We start from the raw sequence: 25822 nt of genomic DNA on the forward strand, positions 1-25822 counted from the left end.
TTTTTGTACATCTGAATAAACAAAAGAATAAACCCATTAATAAACAGAAAACCGGCCATGGATGCATTTTCTGATATCTTCTATATGGAGGAAATTTAAACTAGTTTTCTTATAAGCTCGTCAACCATCACTGATGCCCAATACTACCTTTAACATTTTGTACTCTGAGATCCTTGAATTGAATGAAGAAAGTTATTTTTTTATAATCCAAGAACAGTTAAGAGATACCCTCACCACTGCATTATTGGAAAGAGGGCTTACAGTATGAAAAGTTTAGAATAGAGGCATAAATTACTTGAATTTGGTATAAAAGTACGGTTAGATTGCATCATCCATTGGCTTCTGCTGACTATTCTTATTTTACTAGTTTTATTTTTATTCTCATCCTCTTTTTTACAGGATATTTTCACTGTGGACGAGACTATTCCAATATCACTTCGCTCCTGGATGAACTGCTTCTTTATGATTCTCAGTACTCTAGTGATAATTTGCTTAGCTACGCCTTATTTTGCAATTATCATCCTGCCTTTGGGAATCGTGTACTACTTCATTCTAGTGAGTTGTCAATAGGGGTGGGAGTGGATATTCTTGCAATAAAACCTTCAGAGTTCTTAGAGCTCTTACTGAGAAATTCATTTCCAAAATGGCTGCTGCCTGTTTAGATCCAATTCTGTGATGCCTTGTAGAATGTGAAACAAAAGTCAGTGAAAGTCCTGTAGGTTTCAAAACAAGGCAGATTCAGGAATACTTAATACCTTCTTGTACTCTCAATACTCAATAACTATTGCATTCTAATATTCTTAAATATACTTGACTCTTTTGGATCTCAATCAGAAAAATTTGACTCCCTATAAATCTTTCTATAAAATAATCTTAAACCGTAATCCTGTTATGAATTTTCTGATGAGTCTTCATGATAATGGAAATGCCATAAATTGAAGAACTAATTGTTTGAATCTTGGGTGTATAAAACAAAAGATAAATTAAATCACATATTCCTGAAATGGAATAGTCTTCTTTTCCTCTCATAACACAGATTTGTCCTAGTGTTTGTTTTGTTCATTTCTGAAATGATATTCCCCTGTAGCTATGATAGTCATAAGATAGCAAAGAACATGTTAAAAGAACATGGCCAGACTCTGAGGTGAATTGTATGTAAACATACACATCTATGTTGTGGGAAAATAGACCTTTGCTTTAGGAATATTAATTACAAACAAATTGCTCAGATACAAGAATTATGTGCCAATATAATGTACACTTGAAACTATAGGATGCCACAATTTTGTTTTATAAGAATATTAGCTAAAACTGAGAAAAGCAAACGCCAATATGAAGTGTCTTAATATAGTTTCAAGGATCTTGCTGAGCTATCTCTTTCTTCCTAGCAATTCTACGTGGCTACATCCCGCCAGCTACGACGTTTGGACTCTGTCACCAGGTCTCCAATTTATTCCCATTTTGGTGAGACAGTATCTGGTCTTTCTGTCATCCGGGCTTTTGGGCACCAGGAGCGCTTCCTGCAGCACAATGAGAAGATTGTGGATATGAATCAGAAGTCTGTTTACTCTTGGCTTGTTTCCAACAGGCAAGTCTCTCCTGTAGAAGATATAAATCTAGGACATAGGTTGCCAGGTTTTTTTTCACTGCCATCATGAAAGACAATTGGTCTCCCATCCTCAACTACTGAATAGTCCCCAGATCGTCTGACATTTTGCAATATTCTAGTCTAGTTGGAAGCATGATCTGATAGGTACATCTAGCTGGTTTCCAGCCTTTGCTCCAATATGGGCCATTCATCCTCAAGTAGCATCAGTAGATAATCTTCCTAAGGTTAGCTTTCAGAATAGATAATAGAATAGAATGGAATAATAATAGAATAGAATAGAATAGAATAGAATAGAATAGAATAGAATAGAATAGACACAAAACAACACAGAAAAAAATAATACTAAAACTGCAGCCAGTAGAAGGGAGAAATAAGACATAATCAGATAAATAATACTTTATTGAGAAATATATAAGTAGTCCTCGACTTATGCCCATAATTGAGCCCAAAATTTCACTGCTAAGTGAGACACTTATTAAGTGAGTTTTGCTCAATTTTACGACCTTTCTGGCCACAGTTATTAAGTGAATCACAGAAGCTAGAGTCTCTTAACTTCCCTACTGACTTTTCTTGTCAGAAGGTTGCAAAAGGGGATCACGTGATCCCAGGACAGTGCAACCGTCATAAATAGGAAGCAGTTGCCTAGCATCTCAATTTTGATCATGTGACCATGGGGATGCTGTAATAGTCATAAGTTTGAAAAAATGGTCATAAACCACTGTTTTCAGTGCCATTGTAACTTTGAGCAGTCCTTAAATGAACTGTTATAAGTCGAGGACTCTCTGTGGTATGAACCAGATATTTAGGAGGTCAGGAGAAGGTATATAGGGGCCGCTTCTGTAGCAAGCCAATGAGAGGAGATTAATCTGAGGTTATTCTGAAACAATCACTCCTTTACAAAGCAGTCAAGATTGCTTATGAGATGTCATAGATTCTCATTATCTCTCTTTTTCTAAAGGTGGCTGGCTGTGCGACTAGAATTGGTGGGGAATTTTACAATTTTCTTTGCAGCACTTCTAGCAGTCTTTGTTAAAGATTCCTTGAACGGTGGCATTGTGGGACTCTCAATCTCCTCGGCTCTGAATGTGAGTAACTGAGACTCATATTCTAAGACAAAGAGATAGCTGAATGGGGGGGAGGTGTATGTGTACTGATATGACTGATGTATCAGTTCTAATTGTAAATTTATCTGGCTGCAATCCTCCTAAGCCTGGGCTTCAGGCACCATTTTTATTGCAAATCCATTGTGATAGTACAGTACTACTAACAATAAGAGAAATATCAAGCAGGTAAACTTTAAATGTGATGCTCAATTGACCATATGATTAATTCTGACAGTAAAATTCATATATTAGAAATTAGACATTCTCGGATGAAATCAATGGGTTTATAAATCAGTTCATAATCATTGAGAAGAAAGTGGAATGAGACAAATAAGATCTTTTCATGGAAACTTGGTAACTAACTCTGACCACATGCAACTGAAGCCCTCCAAATCCCCTGAATTTGAACTCCCGGCAGCCCAGTGTAACCCAAATACTGAATAGTGAAAAATGCCGAAAATTCTAGTTTAGGAACATTTCAAAAGTTTCAAGTTCCCCATATTTGCATTGCCCAAAATGTTGAAGTTATTCCCCTGGAGCCTTTCCCAAACTTGACAATTTTAAGGCATGTGGACTTCAACTCCCAGCAACGCTGGCTGTGGAATTCTGGGAGTTGAAGTCCTCATGCCTTAAAATTGTCAAGTTTGGGTAACACTGCCTTAGAGGAAGAAACTATGATGCTTGTAGTAAAATAAGCGCATATGGACATGATGTTGGGGGTCTATAAATTGCCTCCAAGTGGAATATATTCAGTGTAAGTATTTGATCAGAGAGAGGGAATTGAAGAAGCAGAATGATTATAGTGATACCTCTATTAATTTATTTAGATAACTCAAACTCTGAACTGGTTGGTGCGAATGACATCGGAGCTGGAGACAAACATTGTGGCTGTAGAGAGAGTGCATGAATACACAGAAATTGCAAACGAGGTACAGAAAATGGAGCTGTGCAAACAATAAAGATATATTTGTATACATGTGTGAGATGAAGAGAGGTGTGAAATTGTTCTAAGCATTTTCTTCTAATGGTCATCTTCCCTTGTGTAGGCACCATGGGTGACAACACAGAGACCACCTTCTCAGTGGCCCAACAATGGAGAGATCACTTTTATGGACTATAAGGTTCGGTATCGGCCTGAGCTAGAGCTAGTTCTAAATGGGATCAACTGTGATATCAAAGGTACTGAGAAGGTGAGATGTCTTGGGGAAAGACATTGATGGAGCTTTCAGGGTTTTATTGAGGATGGGCATGGTCCAGAAGGAGAAAGAAGAATGTAATCAAGGGGAGATGAAATGGGAAAAGGCTTGGCCTTACTGGGCCTACATTCCATATACTAATTTATGCTAAATTGCTCAGATATCAAGAATGACCTTTTTCCCCTGAAAGCAAAGCAACAGTTATTGAGCAATCTGCTATGGAGTTACTTGACAAGAACAGGAATGGAGGTTGTAAACTGAGTTGGATCACAGAAACAGGCCACAAGAAGAGAGAAATTTAAAGCTTTATCAGACATTTATTTATTTATTTATTTACTTATTTGTGAGACTTATATACCGCTTTAAGTGCAAGCACTCTCCAAGAGGTGTACACCAGTAAGCAATGTATGTATATATTTACATTGCCCCCAACAATCTGGGTCCTCATTTTACCTACCCCGGAAGGATGGAAGGCTGAGTCAACCTTGAGCCGGTGAGATTTGAACCGCTGAACACAGTCAGCTAAAGTGGCCTGCAGTACTGCACTCTAACTGCTGCGCCACTTCGGCTTATAATTCCTGGTATTCTGCCTTCTCAGATTGGTGTGGTGGGCCGAACAGGAGCTGGGAAATCCTCTCTCACAAATTGCCTCTTTCGCATTTTGGAAGCAGCTGGAGGAAAGATCTTAATCGATGGACTTGATATAGCAACACTTGGCCTTCATGACCTACGTGAGAAACTCACTATCATCCCACAGGTAAAAAAAAACAAAAACCTAGAGCATCAGACCGAAAATGCTGGGATACAGGATTTGACTGCATGAATACTGTACCAAATTCCATCTGCAGATTGCAGTAATGGGGGCAAAAGGAATAAGAGAGGTGTTCCTTTTTTTACTAGCTTGCAATTACTACTTCCTTTGGAATAGGTGCTAACATGGGATCTAGGCAATTTAAATTACTCTTTTTAATTCCAGAAGTGAGTGAAGGAGGCTGAAGAGCTGAAGAAACTTATTAATTGTATTATTCAATTATTCAACTTATTAATTCTTCTACATATAGGCTGAGTTTACACAACATGGCTTATCAGTTAAAAGAGTTGAGATATGTCTGTGTGATAGTTTGTTCTGCAAACCCACACCATTTGGGTAACTTATGATACAACGTATTATGAAAGGAATAACACAATAGGCTAATTCAGCTATTACATGAAGTGTATTACCTGCTCTGGGTATAGCTGTGAGCCTTGCAAGGTAGTCCAGACACCAAGAGTAATAGCTCTATCTTTACGGTAAGTTACATTATCTCCCCAGCCTTTACAATCCAAGAACTAAGGAGGGTCACTTCTGAGATATTTGTCACTTACCCTTTTTTGTGTGGACTCAGCTGCCTCTTATCTGACCATAGCCTAGCCTGCAGATCTTCCTTCTGTCATTCCCAATACCATTACAGTAGCGGAAAGCAATTTCAGCTGGTTAAATACTAATGCTTCTCTACTTCTACTCTTGCCTCAACTTAGCTTAGCCATCGTTCTTAACCAAAGTAGCCTTAACTAAAGTGCCTTGTATCTACATTTTCAGGATCCTATTCTCTTTTCGGGGAGCTTGCGTATGAATCTGGATCCATTTGATCAGTATTCAGATGAAGACATCTGGCATGCTCTAGAATTGGCACACCTGAAGTCCTTTGTACAAGCTCTACCTGAAGGGTTGTCTTCTCCAGTGAGTGAAGGAGGAGAGAACTTGAGGTATAGGAAATTAGTGAAAATGGCCAAGAACTGATGTCATCTTAAGATACCATACATGCTTGAGCTATTCAAGTACCTCGTTATTTGGCATTATTCTCTAGTTCAGCCTGGCTTGACCGATGGAGAGTATTTCTGGACTGATGTTTATTTCAGTTTCCTGTAAATTATTTGCATTCATTTTGGTAGTAGCATCAATAATCAATATTATTTGTGTCCCTCTTCCTCCCCCACCCTCCAGTGTGGGGCAGAGGCAGCTTGTATGCCTGGCACGAGCCCTGCTTCGTAAAACCAAAATCTTGATTCTGGATGAAGCAACAGCTGCTGTAGATATGGAAACTGATCACTTGATCCAAGAGACAATCCGAAGTGAGTTTGCCAACTGCACCGTAATCACCATTGCCCATCGGTTACATACCATCATGGACAGCCATAGGTAAAGTATGGGTGTGTGTGTGTGTGTACCAACATTTACATAGCCAAGTAGACAGGAGTGGAGTATTTCTATCATGCACACCCAAAAGGCCAAAACTTCATGCAGAATATAGCAGTGGGAGGCAGCAACAAAATCCATGATAGAGGATATACAGGGATGAAATTTCTGCGACAACAGGATTGTGTGGAGCATCCAAAAATTCTGTAGTAAAAGTAGTTAAAGTACACCTTCCCTCATACATGCTCCTAAAAGAAATATAAATATAGTATAGAGCTCTAAAAATAACATGAAGTCTAAAGAATTATAATCTATTTCAAATATACATATGTTGAAATAGGATCAAAAACAAAAACAAGATTTGAGATCCATTGATACGTTTTTTTAAAAATGGATGGATTTCTGAGATAAGCCAGCAGAGAACTACTTTGGCAGGCAGAATATACATTTTAGAAAAAGAATTAAAACATACTTAGCAAAACAATAACAACAAAAAATACTTGAAAGCCAGAATGTACATAACCTGTTCAAACCAGCTATTTTTTCCCCCCTTGAGGAAAGCTGTTCTCTTCAGGTTGGATTCTAGCAACAAATTCACAAAAAAGTAAAAGAGAATTATGGATTTCTCTCAAGTATTTTAACTTTATTTTGTATTTATGGCAAGATGGTAAGCTGCTACAAAAGCAGTATTAGAAAACATGCCTTGATCTCATTAAGTCCATTTTACACCATTCAGTGCTTCGTAAGTAGAAAGCAATAAAGAAGGCACAGAAGCTTTCAGAGCTCAACATTTTGGCAGAAACACTGAACCTGTAATGCTTTGGTATAGATACATTCTTGACCTTATAAGTTAACATAAATAATGTATTAGCTCTTGAATGCAAGTCAGTATTCATTTTCACTGACACGATGAAGTATACATCAACTATAGAAATGTCTGTTCCTTTTGTAAACAAAAACTGAAAAAAGCAAGCAAGAAGGAAAGTTAGCTTAAGACACCTGGAAAGACATTGGGAAATGTGTAGGCCATGTGACTACATCAAATTCTATATGGTATGAATACTGTTGGTTCTCGATAATAAGGCCCAAGAACATCCAAAGAAATTGAATGCCGGAGGATTGAAACAAAAATTGAGCTATGCACTTTTCTACCATCAGATGTTAACAGTGGCCATCAAGTAAATCTAAAAGTGGATTAGACAAACTCTAAGCAGATTAAGCTATCACTGGTAATCTGTCATGCTGACTATACAGTGTTCCAGGTAGTAAGCCTCTCTGTACCACTTGCTGGAGAACCTAATTAAGGGGGTAATTGGTTAAAATTTCCTAGGCATCTTCCAAAGGCGTTCCACATTTTAAAATTTTGTTGACTGTTAGGCTATGTAAGAATAATTTATAACTGTGCCCCATCTTTCCTTCCTGCTGTTATCTAAAATAACAGGGGACTGGCATCTAATGAAAGAAAACCCAACACAATATTTTGGAGTAAACTATTGTAGTGTTGCTGTTTTCACCATTAAGCTCTAGACTCTTGCTAAGACCATGAGCAGGAGCAGTTAGATGGCTAGAATACACTCAAATGTCCTGTTGCATACTTCACTTGGTTTCCCTTTATCATTTTGATTCCTGCTGAAACTGGATTGATAGTATCCAATCAACTTCTTTCTTCTGATTACCCTTTAAAAATTATATGACTTACATGATGCATGTAAATATTGAATATTGAAACATTCCCAAATTTATATTGTTTTTTTTCTGTTCTAGGGTGATGGTACTTCAGGAAGGAAAGATTGTAGAATTTGACAGCCCTGAACAGCTGCTTCAACAGCAAGGCATCTTTGCAGGGATGGTCAGGGAAGCTGGCATAACAAGAAGTCAGGACACGGCACTTTAGAGGAATGGGAGTTCAAGGCAGAAAGATCGTCCGTGGCATTGCAATTTTGCTTGATCTGCCATATATGAAAAATGTTACCAACGCTGCTAGTGCCATATACTCTTAAAACACAATAATTTATTGAGCATTTCCTGATACTTAAGGCAGCTTTATTACTTTTTGGTCAGTATCAGCATGTGCTTGTTTACCTGGAAAGAAATAGAGGTTAGGCATCATGCTAAAATGTTACCACAGGGTCACTATGTGAAAACAAGGAATAAAATGTGGGAAACTATTGTAAGCAATCCAGATTTCATACTCTCCTTGCATGTATGTTGTATATAGTTTTTGAAGGTTGGCTTTTATATTATTATCCTTAGAGGTGTCTTCAAGATAGGCTGAGTTATTGTCCTCCTTGCTGGCTAAAGATCTAGAAGATGCAAGCCAACAGTGGGAGATAGCATAGTGAAACCGGCTACTAGCAGATTATTTTCAAACTTTTGGTCTTTATTAAAAAAAATTGAAGGTCATAAAAAGATTCCAGAAGTATTTTGGACTTATCATAATGCTTGTAAGATAAATTTCTCTTATTTAGTTTTTGATATATACTTTGACCAGTTATTACTGGACTTAAAAAAGTAACCTTTTATAATTATTTATAAAATTTATTTAGCCATCTTTCTCCCCCAAAGAAGACTCTGGGCAGCACACATAACAGCCTCTAGTTAGATTTCCTGAATATGGAAAATAATTTGTATACTAGGAGAAGGAGCATTGTTTCTGTCCAAAATAAATACAAGTAATGTGAGAAATATATTTTATTTACACAACAGCAACTCAAGCAAGTTACTCAGAAAGCAAAATGCAGCTTTTACATTCTGCTGTTTCCCCCAGAGCATAAATGCTCCCCTTCCAACTGTGACCTGAGTCAGGGACAAAATAATTGCAGCCTTGCCCTTACTCAGATACTGCAGCGTGCAAGATGAGCACCAAACCTATCTAAGGTTGAACCAAAGAATTATTTTGCCCAACAGCAAACAGTGTTAAGTAATACTGAGACAGGGAAATGACACATGGAATACTTGCTTCTTGGTGGCAATATTCAGCAACTTCTCTGAACCGTCTTTTTGTTAGGCTCTCTCCTTACAGGGCTGAAGAGACATGGTTTCACAAAGGGCAGAAATACCAACAGCTATTTGCCATAACTATTAGGTTCAGCTACACTACACCTTTGATCACCAGCTGCTGGAGGACAACAGTAAGATTGGGCCTTAAGAGGCTATTTTATTTGTTTCTGTATATCCTGCCTTTATTATTTTTATAAATAATTCAAGGCAGCAAACATACCTAATACTCCTTTGGCGATCCTTCTGAAATACTGGACTAATGAGACCCTCATTATCTTAACTGGCTCCCTTCTCATGCTTTTGTACCAATAGTCAGATTTTTCTCTTGGCTGCAGGATTTCCAGCTAGTTTTCAATCCAGTTAGTGGACTGAATGTCTACCTCAAATGGAAATATGAGCTCCACACAGCACTGCTAAGAGGAAGACAAGGCTGTCTCAGGCTGTCCAGTAAGAGCATTGCATTCAACTTTGATGGAAACTAGGTCCAACTCCCCACAGAAATATACTGAAATCTAAACTTTCAGAGGAATGGAGTGGATGCAATAGTATGCCCTTGCGTGATAGTTATAAAGGCACCAGTTTGTGACATCTATGCCAGCATCTCACGTGTACTCAGTCTTGCGAATGTAACTGGATGGTACATAGCCCTGTTTCCCATGTGCCTCTGCCAGCCACCATTCCTGATTGCCAGTTATGTCTTCAAATTGTAGAATCTTTAGTCTTTGATTGGCTGTTACACTCAGTTCATTTGAATTGCGGCCCTTAAAGGTATAAAGGGCATAATAGACCTGGAAGCAGAAAATATAGGAAGGAGGTGAGAAAGAACACAGAACAAAACCAATTGCTATCTTCACTCTGGGCCAACCAGAACAACCATGCACCACCCAAATTGTTCTTTTTATTATGCTATAAAATGCTTTGGGATCTCTCTCTCTCTCCCCCTCCCCCTCTCAAGTAGAAAACCTGTTTCCAGAGTAGATCCATATAAATTTGCATTTCTTTAAGCAAAGTGTTAGTCATCCAAAATATTGCATCATTAAGAAGATGTTAGCTATAGAATAGGGATCTTCAAACTTGGCCCTTTTATGACTTATGGACTTCAACTCCCAGAATTCCTCAGCCAAGCACGCTGGCTGAGGAATTCTGGGAGTTGAAGTCCACAAGTCATAAAAGGGCCAAGTTTGAAGACCCCTGCTGTAGAATTTAGGTAGCCAATTTAGAATTGACATACTAGTCTTGTTCAAACTTTAAAATAGAATTGGGTTTGACTCACTTTGGCTTTGTCCAATGTGTGAATCCAATCATTTCTGGCTTTTGGTAAATTTTGATTAAACAAAATTTAAAATATATATGAATCAGGCCATTAAGAGCAATGGGCATGTGTCTACATATGCTTCTGCCCCACTCACCTGATTTCCCACACACTCACTGTTCTTCAGCCTTAAGTTGTCCACTGATGGGGTTGGCCTTGCTTTGTATCGGGCTTGGTGCCCATTTCGTGCATCTGGATTACTGTTTCGCCGAGATGATGGAAGATTGCGGGATGATTGTGCAGATTCCACAGTGGGACCCATCTGGAGCTGGCAAACAGCATCCACCTCTGAGAGAGTCTGAACAGAATTAATCAGATTGCTTTGGATGCCAGAGTCCTCTGGAGGCTTGAGCGGGCTGTTACCAGATGTAATAGTCAAAATGCTGTTTGGTGTACTGATTCCATGAGATGAAGAAAAACCGCTTAGTTCAGATTCACCGGATGAATGACTGCCCACAGAGACATCTGAGTGGCTACAGCGTGGATTGTAAGGTTTCAAAAAGGAGCTGTACACAAAGCCCTTTGTCACTGTATAGATGGGGCAAGGAAGAAAATAATCACTAATGCTAAACATAATAAAGTTGGGAACGGCCTAGGCCAGGGGTAGGCAACCTTGGCTCTTTTATGACTCGTGGACTTCAACTCCCAGAATTCCTGAGCCAGCATGGCTCAGCTTAGAAACTCCCTTTCCCCTCAGCACGGCTGGCTCAGGAATTCTGGGAGTTGAAGTCCACGAGTCATAAAAGAGCCAAGGTTGCCTACCCCTGGCCTAGGCTGAGGTTCAGAAACATTTTCACTCACCTCCATTGTCAATAAGCCAACGATTCTGACTGCCCATAGGATCCTTTTTCTTGAGAACACCCACAAGATCCCCCTCCAATAATGACACATCCAGCTCTTGAGCTGCATTGAAGTTACGCTCAGCCTGAAATAGCTTCTCAGGAGGATAGCGGGCCAGGATGGATGCTCGCAGTTCATCTGATTGTAGCATGTAACTGGGCTACAAGGGAAACAACAACTTCAATGAAGGTGAACGGAATAATCCAGGCATCTTTAGTTCTTTGCTTAGACTCATCTTTAAAATGTGAGTACCATATTAGATCAGCCAAAGAGCTTCATGTAGTACAGTTGGTGTATTACATTTTAAAAGCTCACACACATGATTGAGGGGCTGGGATGACAGAATTTTTGTTGTTGCTTCCAACAATGGGCTTTTAGAGTATACTATTTGTGAGTCAAAAGGTAAAGTACAACCAGTGATTAGTAATAGCCTGGACCGCCATGAAATTATCCAATCTTTTTTTAAAACCTTCTTCTTTAGTGACTATTAGCGTATCTGATGGCAATGAATCCCACAGATTCTCTTATTTACGCTTCTCAGTATCAGGAAGAATGCATTAAGCCCTCAACTACTCTTCACTCTGACCATACTGAAGTTAATGACATAATTCCACCTCTAGAGGGCAGCCTTTCACCTCTTGTTACTTGCATAGAGCTCACCATGGCCAGAAGGGGTTGTTTTCGCACTGACTGGCGCTCCAGGCTTTTTCTTTCAAAGGGCTTTTTAGTGGTAGCAATGCTCTCCGGAAAGAAGGTGAAGACTTGCAGTTGCTGGAGGACTCTACTATGCTCTTCCTGGAAGATGGCAATAAGATTCCCTTCCCTGCCAACCACTTGCAGCAGCTGAGAGAGAGGAAAGCGATATTAGACGCAAGTCAGCAAAGGACAATTTTAGATAAATTCTGCTCAGTAACAATCCACTATATTCAGAGTAATGGTGAAGATGATTCAATGATTCCAAAACAGTGAGGATTACTTTTCCTCTCTTCCATGTTAGTGGAGAGGTAATCAGTAATAATAATTCTACTATGGATTTCCTCCATTTCATTTAAAGGTCTGTGTGCTCAGTGAAAACATGCCTTAAAAATGAAAAAGATGGAGAAGAAAACCAGGAAGTATCATGGTCTTTCCTTCCGTTCTCAGGGAGAACACCAGCCATGCCAGCTACTCGCAGTTTCTGTACTTACTGAGAGCAAAGGCTGAAGTTCCTGCAGTGCTAGGCGTACAAAGTCACAGTGAGCCTCGGCATAGCTGCGCAGGCAGCTAGTGAAAAGTTCCTTGGCACAACACTGAAATTTGGGCAGTTCATCCAGCAGCTGGGTATTCAAGGCTTCGTAATTGTTGCGGGCTGACTGTAATTCTTCCAAGGTCCGTTTGTCCTTCAATCTTTCCACACGCTCTGTGCATGTGTGGAAATCCAGGAGCTTATCAAAGCGTTTCTGCACCAGTTTGTGAGGCCCAGCAAACATGTTTAGCAGCTGATTCAGAGGGGTTATCACTAGACGCTCAGTGCGCTTCTTCTGCAAAGCAAAGAGCAACAATCAGACCTATGCATCATACTGTAGCCTTTCCCACTCTGCCAAATTACTTTGATGAATTCAGTGTAAACTGAAGAAAAAAAGTATACAAAAGTATCCTCATTTCATTTATAGTAGTATACAGCAGTGGTGGTGAACCTATGGCACGGGTGCCAGAGGCGGCACTCGGAGCCCTCTCTGTGGGCACATGTGCTGTTGCCCCAGCCTTGTCCCCCCCGCGACCCTCTCCTCTCCAGCAGCCCCCCTGAAGGAGAGTCGCCCTTGAGCGTGGCCCACATGGAGTAGCGCAGCCAAGGACATGGCAGCCAGGCAGCGTAGGCAAGACTGTGCCCTCACACGCCATCATGCAGTTTATGCTGCAGGGCGCGGGCAGAGGGTGTGGCCGCCATAGCGCTGCTGGGCTTCCTGGGCGATCTGCGGCAGGCTGTAGAGGTGGTGAGTGTCCTGTGGGCAGGGGGGGGATGGGGGACAGAGCGGGAACAGGGCAGGAGGGTGGAGTGGGGGTGGGGCCAATTTTTGGGCACTTGGTCTCTAAAAGGTTCACCATCACTGGTATATAGTATTAGTATTAGATAGTATTTCATTTATGGTATCCTCAGGAGCCCTGGTGATGCAGTGGTTAGGATGTAGTACTACAGGCAAATTCTGCCCATAGTCTGGAGTTTGATCCTGATGGGACTCAAGGTTGACTCAGCCCTCCATCCTTCCGAGGTTGATACAATGAGGACCCAGATTGTTGGGGGTCTATATGCTGACTCTGTAAGCCACTCAGAGAGTGCGGTAAAGCATTATGGAGTGGTATGTAAGTCCAAGTACTGTTGCTATTATGACCAAATAGGTTTTATTGGTTTGCCATATAGATTTTAATGCAAAATAAAACAGAACATAGAATAATAGGATTGGAAAGGACCTCTGAGGTCTTCTAATCCACCCCCCACCCACCCCGCTTGAGCAGGAAATCGTGTACCATTCTGGACAAATGGCTATCCAGTCTCTTCTTTCTTTCCCTCTATCTTTAATCCCTGAACACAAGTTCTCCTATATTTACCAGCAATTTTGAAAACATCAAATATTTTCTCCTCTCCATATTTCATAGTATTCTTTGTTCAGTAAACTACAAGCTAGCTGCTGTCTACAATGTTTTAGAGTTTTCATGTTTTTTTCAAGAACATTTTAATATTTCTAGGAATTCTATAATTCTGTGCCTGTAGTGATGGTGGTAGTGGTAGCAGTAGTAGTAGTAATAACGTAGTGTTCTCCAGATGATTTAGATTATAAATACTGTCTCAGCCAAAACGACCAGTGAATTGGGAAAAGCGGACCACTTATCTAAAGCCTTTGGAGGGAGCAACAGGCTGAGGAAGGAGGCTTAGTTAACACTTTATTATAGCCAAAAGCCAGTTCAGTCTACTGCTTAGTGAAAGGATCTTTAATCCCTTCTAAACAGAATTGTTTTCCCGATGTTTCTGGTAGTAGACATTTTATCGAAGCTTTCATGTGGAAGAAAGGAATAAAGCTGTCACTCACAAAATCAGAGAACAGCTGATCACTGATGAAACCATGAATCTTCTGGAACTGCTCCAACTCGGCACTACCCTTCTCCATGCACAGCTCCCACATACTCAGTGCTGCTGTCACTTTAACACTAGCTGACTCCTGAAAACCGAAAAAAAAAAAAAAAACATAAGCATAAGCTGGCTTGAAGTATTGCTCAATAGCAACCAGCTCCAGAGGCAGGCACAGTCTTGAATTGTGGGCCTGGTATTATAGAAGCCTAGCTAAGGGAGAATCTTCCAATGCACTGCTTTGACAATCTTCAGCTTTATTAGATGACTGATATCACAATCCTTCTCAAGGTACCATTCCCCCTTTACACAGACACATAGACGCATAAAACGTATTTACCCGTACTTGCTGAAGGTAAAGGGAGAGATCCCGGATAAAAGATTTAATCAGACGCTGCTGCATCCTGAAATTTTTTTCAGTCTCTTCAAAAGCCTCATCTTTGAGCTGCCAGAGAAAGGGTGGAAGGGAGGGAGAGAGGCTATGAACACCATGAAGTTTCCTTCAGTGCCAAATCCTTACAATAACCTTAAATCATGTGAGCATTATTCACCTGGGGAGCAAAACCTGTGAGATGTTTCAGGTGACTGCTGACCCGATTGGATTTCTTGATTATAGAATGGAAATTAAGTTTGGAGATCTTCTCAATTAGACTGTCATCATCAGTCTTCCTGTACTTCAACACTGAAAAGTAATGAGGCAGGAGACAAAATTAGTTCCATGCTGGGGAGTTGCTAGCTGACCTTAGAATTGTGCTTTCCTAGGTGTTTTGCTACAGATCCCAAGCATTAATTCCTCACTATCTGATTCTACCTCCACCTGAGTGTTAATTTTAAACTGGAACAACACCATTAAAGTTAGTGAGCACAGGATAGTTATATTAAAGTTTAGTGGGTTTTTTGTTCTTATTCCCAACGAGCACACGAATAGCTTTTCCCAACCCAGATACCCTTTAAATATGTGGACTTCAATTCATACAACTCTCAGGTGAATCCAGTCTTCCCAACTTGGTCCATATTTTATATCTATTAAAATGCAACTCAAAGAATACAGTCCCCAGCTAGTTGAGAACTGTTGTGGGGAAAGCAAGTCTTTCATTTTTTTTCACAGCAGCCTACGTGGTACAGACAATCTTTGAAAGCAACATCGCACAGCCCCTTCCCACTTATCCACATTGACTGTATTACTCCTGTGCTGGTTGCTATGCAGCTCACCTAGATCTTTCCGGCGCTTGTACTCGTTGAGGTTACCATTGATCTCCTTGACAGCTAAGACAGCAGCTGTCAAAGGAGCATGATCAGGGTGTGACTCAGGAGTAGCACTCAGCAGTTCCATCAGCAGCAACGGATAGCGCATCACACGCTGAACAGGCTTGATCAGGAAGGAGCCCAGGTCAATATAGTTGGTGCAGCCCCTGACAGAGTCAGAACATAAAGGGGCACTCAGAATCAGGTGATATCCCGACTCTACTGCTAAAAGTACTGCTCTCTAGTATTTATTTGGCATGTGGCATATCATACATGACCTAGCAATATGTATTAACATATACATGCACTCTGGTAGCCACTCACCTTCAAAACAGACTTCTCTCTATATAACTATTGCATCCAAGTTATTCCTCATCTATCAAGCCATTTTCTTGCTCTTCATAGCTAAACAACATGACACCAGCGATTCCAACCACTAAATTCCAATAATCTTTACATGCATCCTCCTGCTAATATAACAATATACACTTGCTAACTAGTTGCACCTGCTCAACATCTACACTATTCACCTTGCCGCTCCCTATCCTCCCAATCTCACTGTCCTCAGTCTAAGCAGGCTAAAGTGGCTGTCTGCGTCTTTGAAACGATTTCAAAGAAATCGTTTCAAAGAAATGATTGTGCAAATGATTTCTGCAGTTGTCTCCTACAAATGGCTCACCCCCCATTGTATTTCCAAATCCTTTTCTGCTGCTTTAGATACCTAATCAAGTAAGTCAATAGTATATAAAGCTGCTTACCATTCAGTGTACAGACTCCTGGCAGGCCCACAGCAGGAAGAAAAAGACACAAGAAAGAGTAGATGATGAGAATGCAGTTATTTTATTGACTTGCAGCTACTAAATTGCAGTGAAATCAGTGGATGGACATTTCAAGCAGCCATTGTATGCATCCCCTTCTGCTTTAATTCATAAGGTCACAATTATGCTAGGATAAGAGAGACACATGAGGCAGTGTCTCAAATACTACACAAGCACAAATCAGCAGTATGTCTAAGTAGCTTAGAAGTCCATCTTGCCCTTTTACCTGAGGACCTCCAGAGATTCCAACAGAAGCTTCTGCACCTTTTCATCCTTCTCATAGGCTTCTAGAAGTGCAATAGCTTCATCGTGGTTCTGGCAATATACCTTATACACAGCCTCCAGCTCAGCCCGCAGCTCCAGAAAGACTGGGCCTTAGAAACAGAAGTAAATTGTTAATGTGGTAGCATGCAGACTGTATATATTGCTTAAAGAATGGAGTTATTTATTTTTATAACTATCAACATATTTATGAAATACATAAAAAGCATCAAGCATTAAATTCAGTGATAAAGCAATGATTTGTTTTAAATAATAAAATAAAATAATGCAATATATATTGTAAACAGATATGCGAGCCAATATAAATATCAACTAAATATAAATCCAGTAATTCTGGAAATTGTAAAACAATATGAACCTTATGACAATTGATTCTGGTCATCTAAATTTAACAAATAAATATCTAAAATGGAAGTAGGTTTGTTTTGAGATTGTTCCCGTTACAAAAAAGATTGTTGTGTGGTATTCTTCATCACACAGAATCTCAGTTGCAAAAATTGTATTCCAGGCTACACAGATTAGTAAATAATTTCTACAGAAATGTTAAGAAGTATTATTTTAGTATTCTCTTTCATACTTTTTTCCAGTAAGAAAAAATGTACTTCTGATGGCCTCTTTTTTCTATTTTTAGTGTCCCTATTGTAGTGTATGAAATCATACTTTAAGAATTTTAGGGATTATTGATTATAATAGTAATATTATATATTAATAATATAGTAATGCTGATTTCTCTGAAAGAAAAACGCAAAAAGCCAATCTTTTTATTTCTTGATGTAACAGATATGGTAGGAAATAAGCCCAAAGTTCAATGAAGAACACTTTTAATATTATCTAAGAACATTGTACCAGACAACATCTTCTTTAACTGTGGGCCACCAGAATCAGCATAGGATTTCGGATGTGATTGCTCCTACCACAAAATATGCTGCTTTTCCATTCTCATCTTGGACATGACAAAATACAACTCAGCTGAAACTTGAACAACTGCCATATATAAAGTCACAAATTATTCTAGCTTGATTTATTTTCTCAAGTTACCCAGTTCACACTCAGTTCCTTATAAAAAGATACAAGTTCTGTGTCTATTATTTGCTCTGTGTCTATTATCCGCTCAAAATAATGGAAGGGGGAATCCAAGCACTGACATAAGAAAAACTCTGTTGGGTGAAAGTAATCGCTTCGGTTCAGAACATTATATAAAATCAATATAATTTTTGGAAAAAAGCACTTCTTGACAAATTAATTAGAATTAGCAAAACTACGCCAGCTTAAGGGTGCTAAACGCCACTGATACCAGAAGGTGAATCAGCTTTCTCCAGTATGGATGCCATCCAGAGATGTAAGCATGAACTCCAGAATTCTTAGCAGTAGCCTTTCGCACCTGGATGTTCTGGTAATTGCAGACCACACATCTGGAGGATTAACAGCTGAAGAAGACTGCCTTAGGCATCCACCAAGCAAGGCTTATCTTTGCCCCCTCTAATCATTCTCCTTCCTTCCAGTCTAGTGTTAAGATATCCCATAAGTAAAGGTAAAGGTTTCCCCTATCCAGTCGTGTCTGACTCTAGGGGGCAGTGCTCATCTCCATTTCTTAGCCAAGGGAGCCAAAGTTGTCCAAAGACATTTATGTGTTCATGTGGCCAGCATGACTGTATTCCGAGGTGCAAGAAATGCTGTTACCATGGAATGGTTATCACAGAACACTGTTATCACAAGTACCGATAGGTAAAACACATACCAACAGCATCTGCGGCTTCCAGGGAGCTCAACAACTTCTTTGAGAAATCAATCACCCCACAGATGTTCCCAAACAACAGCTCACAATCTACCTGTGGCACCTAGGAGGAAGCAAAGGTCAATTTGTCCTGGGGCACACTGTTTTCATATGGAAATTTATCTCGGTGACCTTTTCCCCATTAACATAAAGCATGCTACAAAACAATAATACTGCTGGAGCACCAAGAATAACACCCTATAAATTTACACAGCATCATCACTGATGGTATAGATCAGTGATGGCAAACCTTTTAGAGATCGAGTGCCCAAACTGCAACCCAAAACCCACTTATGCATCGTCGGGTGCCGGATGGGTGTGGCCCATTGGCTGGGCATGGCCCACTGGGTGGGTGTGGCTGTGGTGGTAACGGCAGACTGGGTGGGACTAAAAAGTTCAATCAATCAATTCCAACTTTGCAAGATTTTTTTTTCCCGCAAGAAGTTGAAATTGACTGATTGAAACTTTTTTTTTTTTTTTGCACATGGCAGCGGAAGCCTAAAGCGAAAAGGTTTTATAAAACCCAGCTGAAGGCCTAGGACTGGGGTGACGGCGCATGTGCCCTCAGAGAGGGCTCTGAGTGCTGCCTCTGGCACCCGTGCCCTAGGTTCGCCACCAGTGGTATAGATACTAAGAACCGCTGAAAATGGCCCTTTCAACCCTGTACCAAATATTTCCTCTGTAGATCACAGAGGAAGTACCACCTCTGCTTCTATACAATATTATACAAATACAATTAATTCAACTCAAGTTATCACGCCGATACCCTTTGTCTCTTCCTGAAATCTGCAAGTAATTTGGTTCAGGATTATCTAATAAGCTTTGATTAAAATTTTTAATGTTTGTGTCTTTTTATGATTTGTTTTCTATTGTACATTGTCCAATCACATCCATTTGACAGGCAACTATATAAATACGGTAGGTATAATGATAGACAGAAAGACAGACAACAGACAGGAAGATGAAAGAAAAAGCAAGCAAGCAAGCTTGGGTTTAATTTCTTGTATTATCTCCAAAAATGCAATCCAGTGCTATAACCACTATACTCAGTGGCTCAGTATGATTCGGTTATATTCTGTTCCTAGTGAAAAGCTACACATTATTCTCACCTGTTCCTCCTGTAATGGCACCAGGACCTTCTGGATACACATTTCAAGATCCCGGATATAATCCTGTTCAGTCTGCAACAGTTCTGCAATGACTTTTGCTCTCTTCTCCAGCATTCTTTGTTCTGGGTTTGGTGTGGTGGCTGCAAGGGGTGCTGACTCCAGTGATGTTGGCTGGGAAGTTAGCAGAGTCATTTCTGAAAGAGAGAAGGGCAATCAGGACAGAAACTGGGAATCAGCAGCTCAATATAAAGCAGCAAAAGGTATCTGGAAGGCTCTCAGCCAAATCCAACTTACACAAGACCATCAGCTGGAATTTAGCAGATAAAAGGGTCTTTTAGTCTTGAACAGCCTCTTCACACAAGCTGTATTGCCCACATATTTCCTGCCTTCTCCCACTTGTGATTAGTCTGAGGATTTCAGTAAATGATGATTGTGTTAGTAGAAACAATTAATTAGGAGAGAGAAAGAAAAGTGTCCTCTGGGCCTTGAGATTGGCAAGGGCCAAGTATCTGAGACCATTTGACAAGATTTACACTGGGAAGTTTATACAAGGTTTTCCATCTAAGAAAACAAATATATTTTCAATCAAGAATTTTTAATGTATTTATTTAAAACATTTATATAGCTGCCCATCTTATGCCAAACTCTGGACAGCTCACATCAAAAAAACCCCATACATTTACAATAAAAATATTGGAAAAAAATATTAAAACCTAGCACCATAGCTAAACTTTCACATGCAGCCCACATGTTCATCTAATCAATTTCACTCTATCCCTTGGCTTTGAGGAAAGGCCAGCTCTTAAGTGCTTTTTGGAAAGTTAAAAAGATGGGCCTGCCAAATTACAGGGGGAAGATGTCCCCTAAGTCAGGGACTGCCATGGAAAAGGCTCGCTTCCTAGGTGACTTTGGGCCAGTCATTCTCTCTCACTCCTACCCACCCCACAGGGTTGTGGGGAAAACATGAAAAGAAAGAGTATTTTGTATGTTCATTGCCTTGTGTTACTTATAAGGTAATAAAGATGGGATACAGACAAAGTACTGTATGTCATTGCAATTTTTTTTAATATACTTGGATATAATTTACAGTTTTAATTAAAATTATAGTTTAATGACTGGCAGCTACTGAAATGCAAGTAGAACATAATGAATTAAAAAACCATATCCATCTATCCATATTTTATTCATTCCATGCAACACTATAAGTAACCAACAAGTATTTTAAGTGCTGTATACAATAACTATTAAGCAAAAAGGAATGAGGAAAGGATATGATTAAATAGATCTAATCTTAACTTGGTAGGAGTTATTTTTCAATCCTGTGTTCATATTAAATGGAACTGGGCTATGGATCCACAGTAACAAGAAGTCATAAAAATTAGAAAGGATAAAAAATATTAAGAGTGTTCAATTCCTCCTTCCTCAATGTTCTTAATTTTTTCATTCCAAAAATATTCTTAATTTTTTCATTCCAGAAAATGAAATCAGGCACTGTAACAATATAATAAGTTTTTGTCTAATGGAAGCAACAAAATCATTATTTATTACTATCCTATAATGGAACAGATGGATCACTATTGTGCTGACTTCTGCTTGTCTAGACCTAATGAAACTCTGTTGTCTGGGAGATTTGAGAGAATGGGAAAGGGTAGACGTGAGTACTCTTTTCATAGCAACACACTAAACAGAACACCACCTCAGCTCCAAAACTGCTTGGAAGTTTAATTTTTCAGAAATCTGTGTGCAATGGGCATTAAAAGAATGCAAAACTGTCCTATTACTGAGTGCAGCAATTAATGTTAAGGGGGTTTAAAAATATTTTTATTAAATGTTTAAAGAACAATAACAAGATCTAATACAAACCAAATTAGGACAGAGAGGCAAAAAAGAGAAATAGAAAAAAAGTAAAAGTGCAATAAAAAAATAAAAAGCAAAAAGTTAAAGATATAAAGTTTCAGAGAAGTAGCTTCTGATATTCTTCACAGCAGTTACAAATACTAATATTTTAATTATTATATTTTATTGTTATATTTTAAATATGTTATATTTTCAGTTTGTCTGTCATAGCAAGTTTTGTCAATTTCATTATTCCTCCAGGGTGGATAGTGTCCAATCCTTCCATCTCTCTGCATGTGATTATCTTTAACTTAGGACTTGTCATTTAGACATCATTTAACATTACAAACTACCTGGAAAAAGAGAACTGTGACCAGTCCCGAAGTTCCAATGGTAGCCCACCCCCCATGGTCACATGATCACACTTTGGCATTTGGCAATACAGCCACATTTATGGCCCATTATTTTTGGTTTTAGGCAAACTGACAGCTGGTTCACTTAATGATCAGAGTGCTTAACAACCACCCCGAAAATGCTCATAAAATCAGGTTGGTCATGCCCCAACATTTGACCGTAACAAGCTGATTCAAATTATATTTCAAATTCTTCCTTAATTTGCTCCATACCATAAGTCTTTTTATCCATTTTGCATCTTTCTGATAAATGGGAAAACCATTGATAACTGTATTTTTCTGCTACAGTTCATCTTATATTTCCCCTGATTTTCCAATAATTCCCGGGATTGCCACAAAAAAGAGGGAGTCAAGCTATTCTCCAAGGTGCCTGAGGGCAGGACAAGAAGCAATGGATGGAAACTAATCAAGGAGAGAAGCAACCTAGAACTAAGGAGAAATATCCTAAAAGTTAGAACAATTAATCAGTGAAACAACTTGCCTCCAGAAGTTGTGAATACTCCAACACTGGACGTTTTTAAGAAGAGACGGACAGCCATTTGTCTGAAATGGTACAGGGTTTCCTGCCTGAGCAGGAGGTTGGACTAGATGACCTCCAAGGTCCCTTCCAACTCAGTTATTCTGTTATTAAAAATGATCTCAAAGGAATATACTTATTTTACTGAAAGACCTAGATCTTTTTCAAGGATATGGTTTGGATTCAAAGGTTTGGCTACTATTGTTCATAAGATGGAGACAGATTTTTTCAGGTCACAAACAAGCTTTAATTTTGCAAGAAAAAATGGCTCTTTTATGTGGAGATTGAATCAGATGCTATTACCAAAGGGTGGTGGAGGACTACAAAAAAAAGTTTAAAAAAATTGTGTGAGAATAATCTTAATAAAGGCACAGAAGTAAGAATGGGTTGGGATGAAAGTGAAGCTTTTTAAGAGGATACTTTATACAATATAATAATGAACTCCAAAAGAAGACGCAGGAGAAAAATACAAATGATTTTGGATGAGATAAATAAAGGAAGAATTATAAAAAAAACCCCAAGGATGATAACTATTACTTGCCAAATTAAGCTTTCCAAGGGCAACTTCTGTTTAACAGTGAGAGAGATGGAAATAAAGATGAATTATGCAAAACAAATTCTGAACCTGCAAATAAACTTTGGCATATAAATTGGGGAAAGAAAAAGAAAGTCATAGTAAAAGTTTCAAGAAGGATAAATCTGCAATCACGGATTAATGCAAATATGCAAAAAGTGTTCCATTAGCACTATTCTATATAAAGGTCAACATTTTCCTGGGGGAAAAGTGGATGAATATTAACAGAGACAACCTTTGAATGGACTTATTATAACCCTAAGGAAGTGAATGTTAAGGGATTTTTTTGAGCATGATCGACTTTGTTTCTTTGAAGAAGCAAACAATAAAACACAGCGTCTGCCAATACGCCCGAGCAAATGAACTTTCGCAAGATGCAGCCCATGGGGGGGGGACACGTTGAGCACGGGACTGGCACGTCTCGAGAGGTTCTGACTCCCAGCACTGGCTTTCCCTCCTACGGAGAGTGCTGCAAACATGAGCAGCTGCCTTGCGCTTTGCAGTAAGCGCCGCTGAAGCTGCAGCCCTTCTTCCCGGGACGGCTGGGAAGAGGGGAGATAGGAAGGCGTGGCCTCGCCCAAAAGGAGCGCGCAGCAGGTTCCGCAAGTGGCTCGAGCAACTTCAGCCCCCCCCCCCCGAGCGCAGAGCCCTAACCCAGCCACGCGCCTCCCCCGATCCTACCTGCCATCACCTCCCTATGCTTTTCACCAAGCCGAATGCCGAGGCCATCCCTGTCTCCACTTGCTGTTCCAAACTGGAGCCTGTCTCTGAGGAGAAATCGAGGGTAGCCAGAACAAAGCAGACCCCTACCCGTAACTCTTCGCTCTGCATCTCAATGGCCCGGGGAGGGAGAGGCTATCTAGATCCGAGCAACATCAAAGCCCGGAGACGGGAATATCCGGCCGTGGACACGACCACCCCAGTTCTTCAAATCCGATTCTCCTTTCCTCTGAAAGAAGGCCTCGGGGCTTCTCGGGTAACAAGTTTTGCTATCCGATGGGCAATGCTGGGCGAATCCTGATCTTAATAGGAAAGAGCTAAGGGCCACATTTGACCAGCTGCACCCCAGCTGTATGAAGTTGCACAATTTAATACTGCTGGGGCACAGCTGGTTAAACCAAAATAACAGAACAGCTTTTCCTAACCGAGATTTATTTTTTTATTTTTGGCCTTCAAGTAAATCTGCTTCTAAAGCGAAGCTACTTTTGCCTGGACTTTGACGACATGGAAAAGAGGTTCCAGGCTGCAGATGTGTGATCCAGGTTGGCTCCTGGTAGTTAGTCCTGAAACGATTCCTGGTTTTCTATTGCACCTGCTGTTGATTAATTCAAGCCAGCCCCCCCCCCCCCCTCACGTTCACATGGAGATTCCTGGGTCCCAGAACAATACCACCGCCTCTCCCCGCCTGGCAAATCCTCAGCACTGAGTCTTTTGAAAAGAAAAGAAAAAAGAAAAAAAAAGTCACGTGCTCTTCCCAGCAGCATTCCTGCAGGTCCCTCTTGAGGCTCTTTCCCATAATTTCATCCCATACATACAGTTGTGTAAAATGAAAGGAAGAAATTTCTCCCTCAGGCATGATAGCAATCAAACACTTCCAGGAACACTAACAGTGCCTTTCCCTTCATTTTACGTGTTAGAAAATTGTATCAATTAAATCAAAGCAAACTCTGTCATCCCTCTTCTAGAGTTCTCCAAATGACGCTTAGAAAACAGCCTCCTCTCTCTTTGAAAACCTACCAACAGTGTTTTACAATAAATGCTATTATTTAAAAAAAAAAAGTAGGCCCAATGAGTAGAGGTCACTGCATTAGTTGGCACAACAGCAGGTTTGTTTTCTTGGTACCAGATCTTACTATTCTGATCAAGTGGGCTGAATTAAAATGAGGCTGGCAGCTGCTACCCTCTTGCCTTCCATTACTGGAAGTTTACCGGCATGCAGTTTGTATCTCACGCCTACTGCCAGTGATCAGTGCTGTTGGCAGAGACACATGCATATAGATGTACAGTTTCGGTCAAGAATTTGCTGCATGAAAGGAGGCAGACAATCCTAATGGCTGAAAGCAAGCCATTGGGAAGGCAACATTTAATAGGGCGGTGAGAACACCACAATTTGTGTGATTTCACACAGGTCTGTCCTTTGCTCAATGCTCTTTGTCTTTTCATCAACAACTTTCTTGCCCCAATGTAATACTTTAATAATAATAATAATAATAATAGTAAAGTTGGAAGGGACCTTGGAGGTCATCTAGTCCAACCCCCTGCTCGGGCAGGAAACCCTACACCATTTCGGACAAATGGCTGTCCAGTCTCTTCTTAAAAACTTCCAGTGTTGGAGCATTTACTGCTTCTGGAGGCAGGCTGTTCCACTGATTAATTGTTCTCACTGTCAGGAAGTTTCTCCTTAGTTCTAGGTTGCTTCTCTCCTTGATTAGTTTCCACCCGTTGCTTCTTGTCCTGCCTTCAGGTGCTTTGGAAAATAGCTTAATTCCCTCTTCTTTATGGCAGCCCCTGAGATATTGGAATACTGCTATCATGTCCCCCCTTGTCCTTCTCTTCGTTAAACTAGACATACCCAATTCTCGCAACCGTTCCTTATATGTTTTAGCCTCCAGTCCCCTAATCATCTTTGTTGCTCTTCTCTGTACTCTTTCTAGAGTCTCAACATCTTTTTTACATCGTGGTGACCAAAACTGGATGCAGTATTCCAAGTGTGGCCTTACCAAGGCATTGAAGAGTGGTATTAATACTTCACGTGATCTTGATTCTATCCCTCTGTTAATGCAGCCTAGCACTGTGTTGGCCTTTTTGGCAGCTGCAGCACACTGCTGGCTCATATTTAAGTGATTGTCTACTAGGACTCCGAGGTCCCTCTCACAGTTACTACTATTGAGCATGGTGCCACCTATGCTGTACTT

The 25822-nt window shown here is 40.0% G+C and overlaps 2 protein-coding genes across 4 annotated transcripts in view; one reads left to right on the forward strand and one right to left on the reverse strand.

Moving 5' to 3' along the window:
- Nucleotides 1-9522, forward strand: part of ABCC2 (ATP binding cassette subfamily C member 2) — a 41290-nt gene extending 31768 nt beyond the window's left edge. For both annotated transcript variants that reach the window (XM_039357067.1, XM_039357066.1), the window contains exons 24-32: nucleotides 400-555; nucleotides 1389-1588; nucleotides 2568-2694; nucleotides 3540-3641; nucleotides 3759-3902; nucleotides 4507-4665; nucleotides 5488-5654; nucleotides 5893-6087; nucleotides 7849-9522. In XM_039357067.1, coding sequence (XP_039213001.1) covers nucleotides 400-555; nucleotides 1389-1588; nucleotides 2568-2694; nucleotides 3540-3641; nucleotides 3759-3902; nucleotides 4507-4665; nucleotides 5488-5654; nucleotides 5893-6087; nucleotides 7849-7978 — 1380 coding nt within the window. In that variant the 3' untranslated portion in view covers nucleotides 7979-9522. The remainder of the gene's footprint in view (nucleotides 1-399; nucleotides 556-1388; nucleotides 1589-2567; nucleotides 2695-3539; nucleotides 3642-3758; nucleotides 3903-4506; nucleotides 4666-5487; nucleotides 5655-5892; nucleotides 6088-7848) is intronic.
- LOC120314216 (dynamin binding protein) overlaps nucleotides 8761-25822 on the reverse strand; it is a 58520-nt gene continuing 41458 nt past the window's right edge. For both annotated transcript variants that reach the window (XM_039357069.1, XM_039357068.1), the window contains 13 exons: nucleotides 19568-19761; nucleotides 18423-18522; nucleotides 16629-16776; nucleotides 16343-16360; nucleotides 15552-15751; nucleotides 14891-15021; nucleotides 14680-14784; nucleotides 14302-14430; nucleotides 12424-12756; nucleotides 11897-12079; nucleotides 11198-11396; nucleotides 10494-10924; nucleotides 8761-9872 (listed from right to left, as the gene is read on the reverse strand). In XM_039357069.1, the coding sequence (XP_039213003.1) occupies nucleotides 9687-9872; nucleotides 10494-10924; nucleotides 11198-11396; nucleotides 11897-12079; nucleotides 12424-12756; nucleotides 14302-14430; nucleotides 14680-14784; nucleotides 14891-15021; nucleotides 15552-15751; nucleotides 16343-16360; nucleotides 16629-16776; nucleotides 18423-18522; nucleotides 19568-19761 (2357 nt within the window). In that variant the 3' untranslated portion in view covers nucleotides 8761-9686. The remainder of the gene's footprint in view (nucleotides 9873-10493; nucleotides 10925-11197; nucleotides 11397-11896; nucleotides 12080-12423; nucleotides 12757-14301; nucleotides 14431-14679; nucleotides 14785-14890; nucleotides 15022-15551; nucleotides 15752-16342; nucleotides 16361-16628; nucleotides 16777-18422; nucleotides 18523-19567; nucleotides 19762-25822) is intronic.

This window comes from Crotalus tigris, unplaced genomic scaffold, assembly GCF_016545835.1.
Source record: "Crotalus tigris isolate CLP2741 ecotype Arizona unplaced genomic scaffold, ASM1654583v1 scf7180000018862.1388955, whole genome shotgun sequence".
NCBI classification, from domain to species: domain Eukaryota; kingdom Metazoa; phylum Chordata; class Lepidosauria; order Squamata; family Viperidae; genus Crotalus; species Crotalus tigris.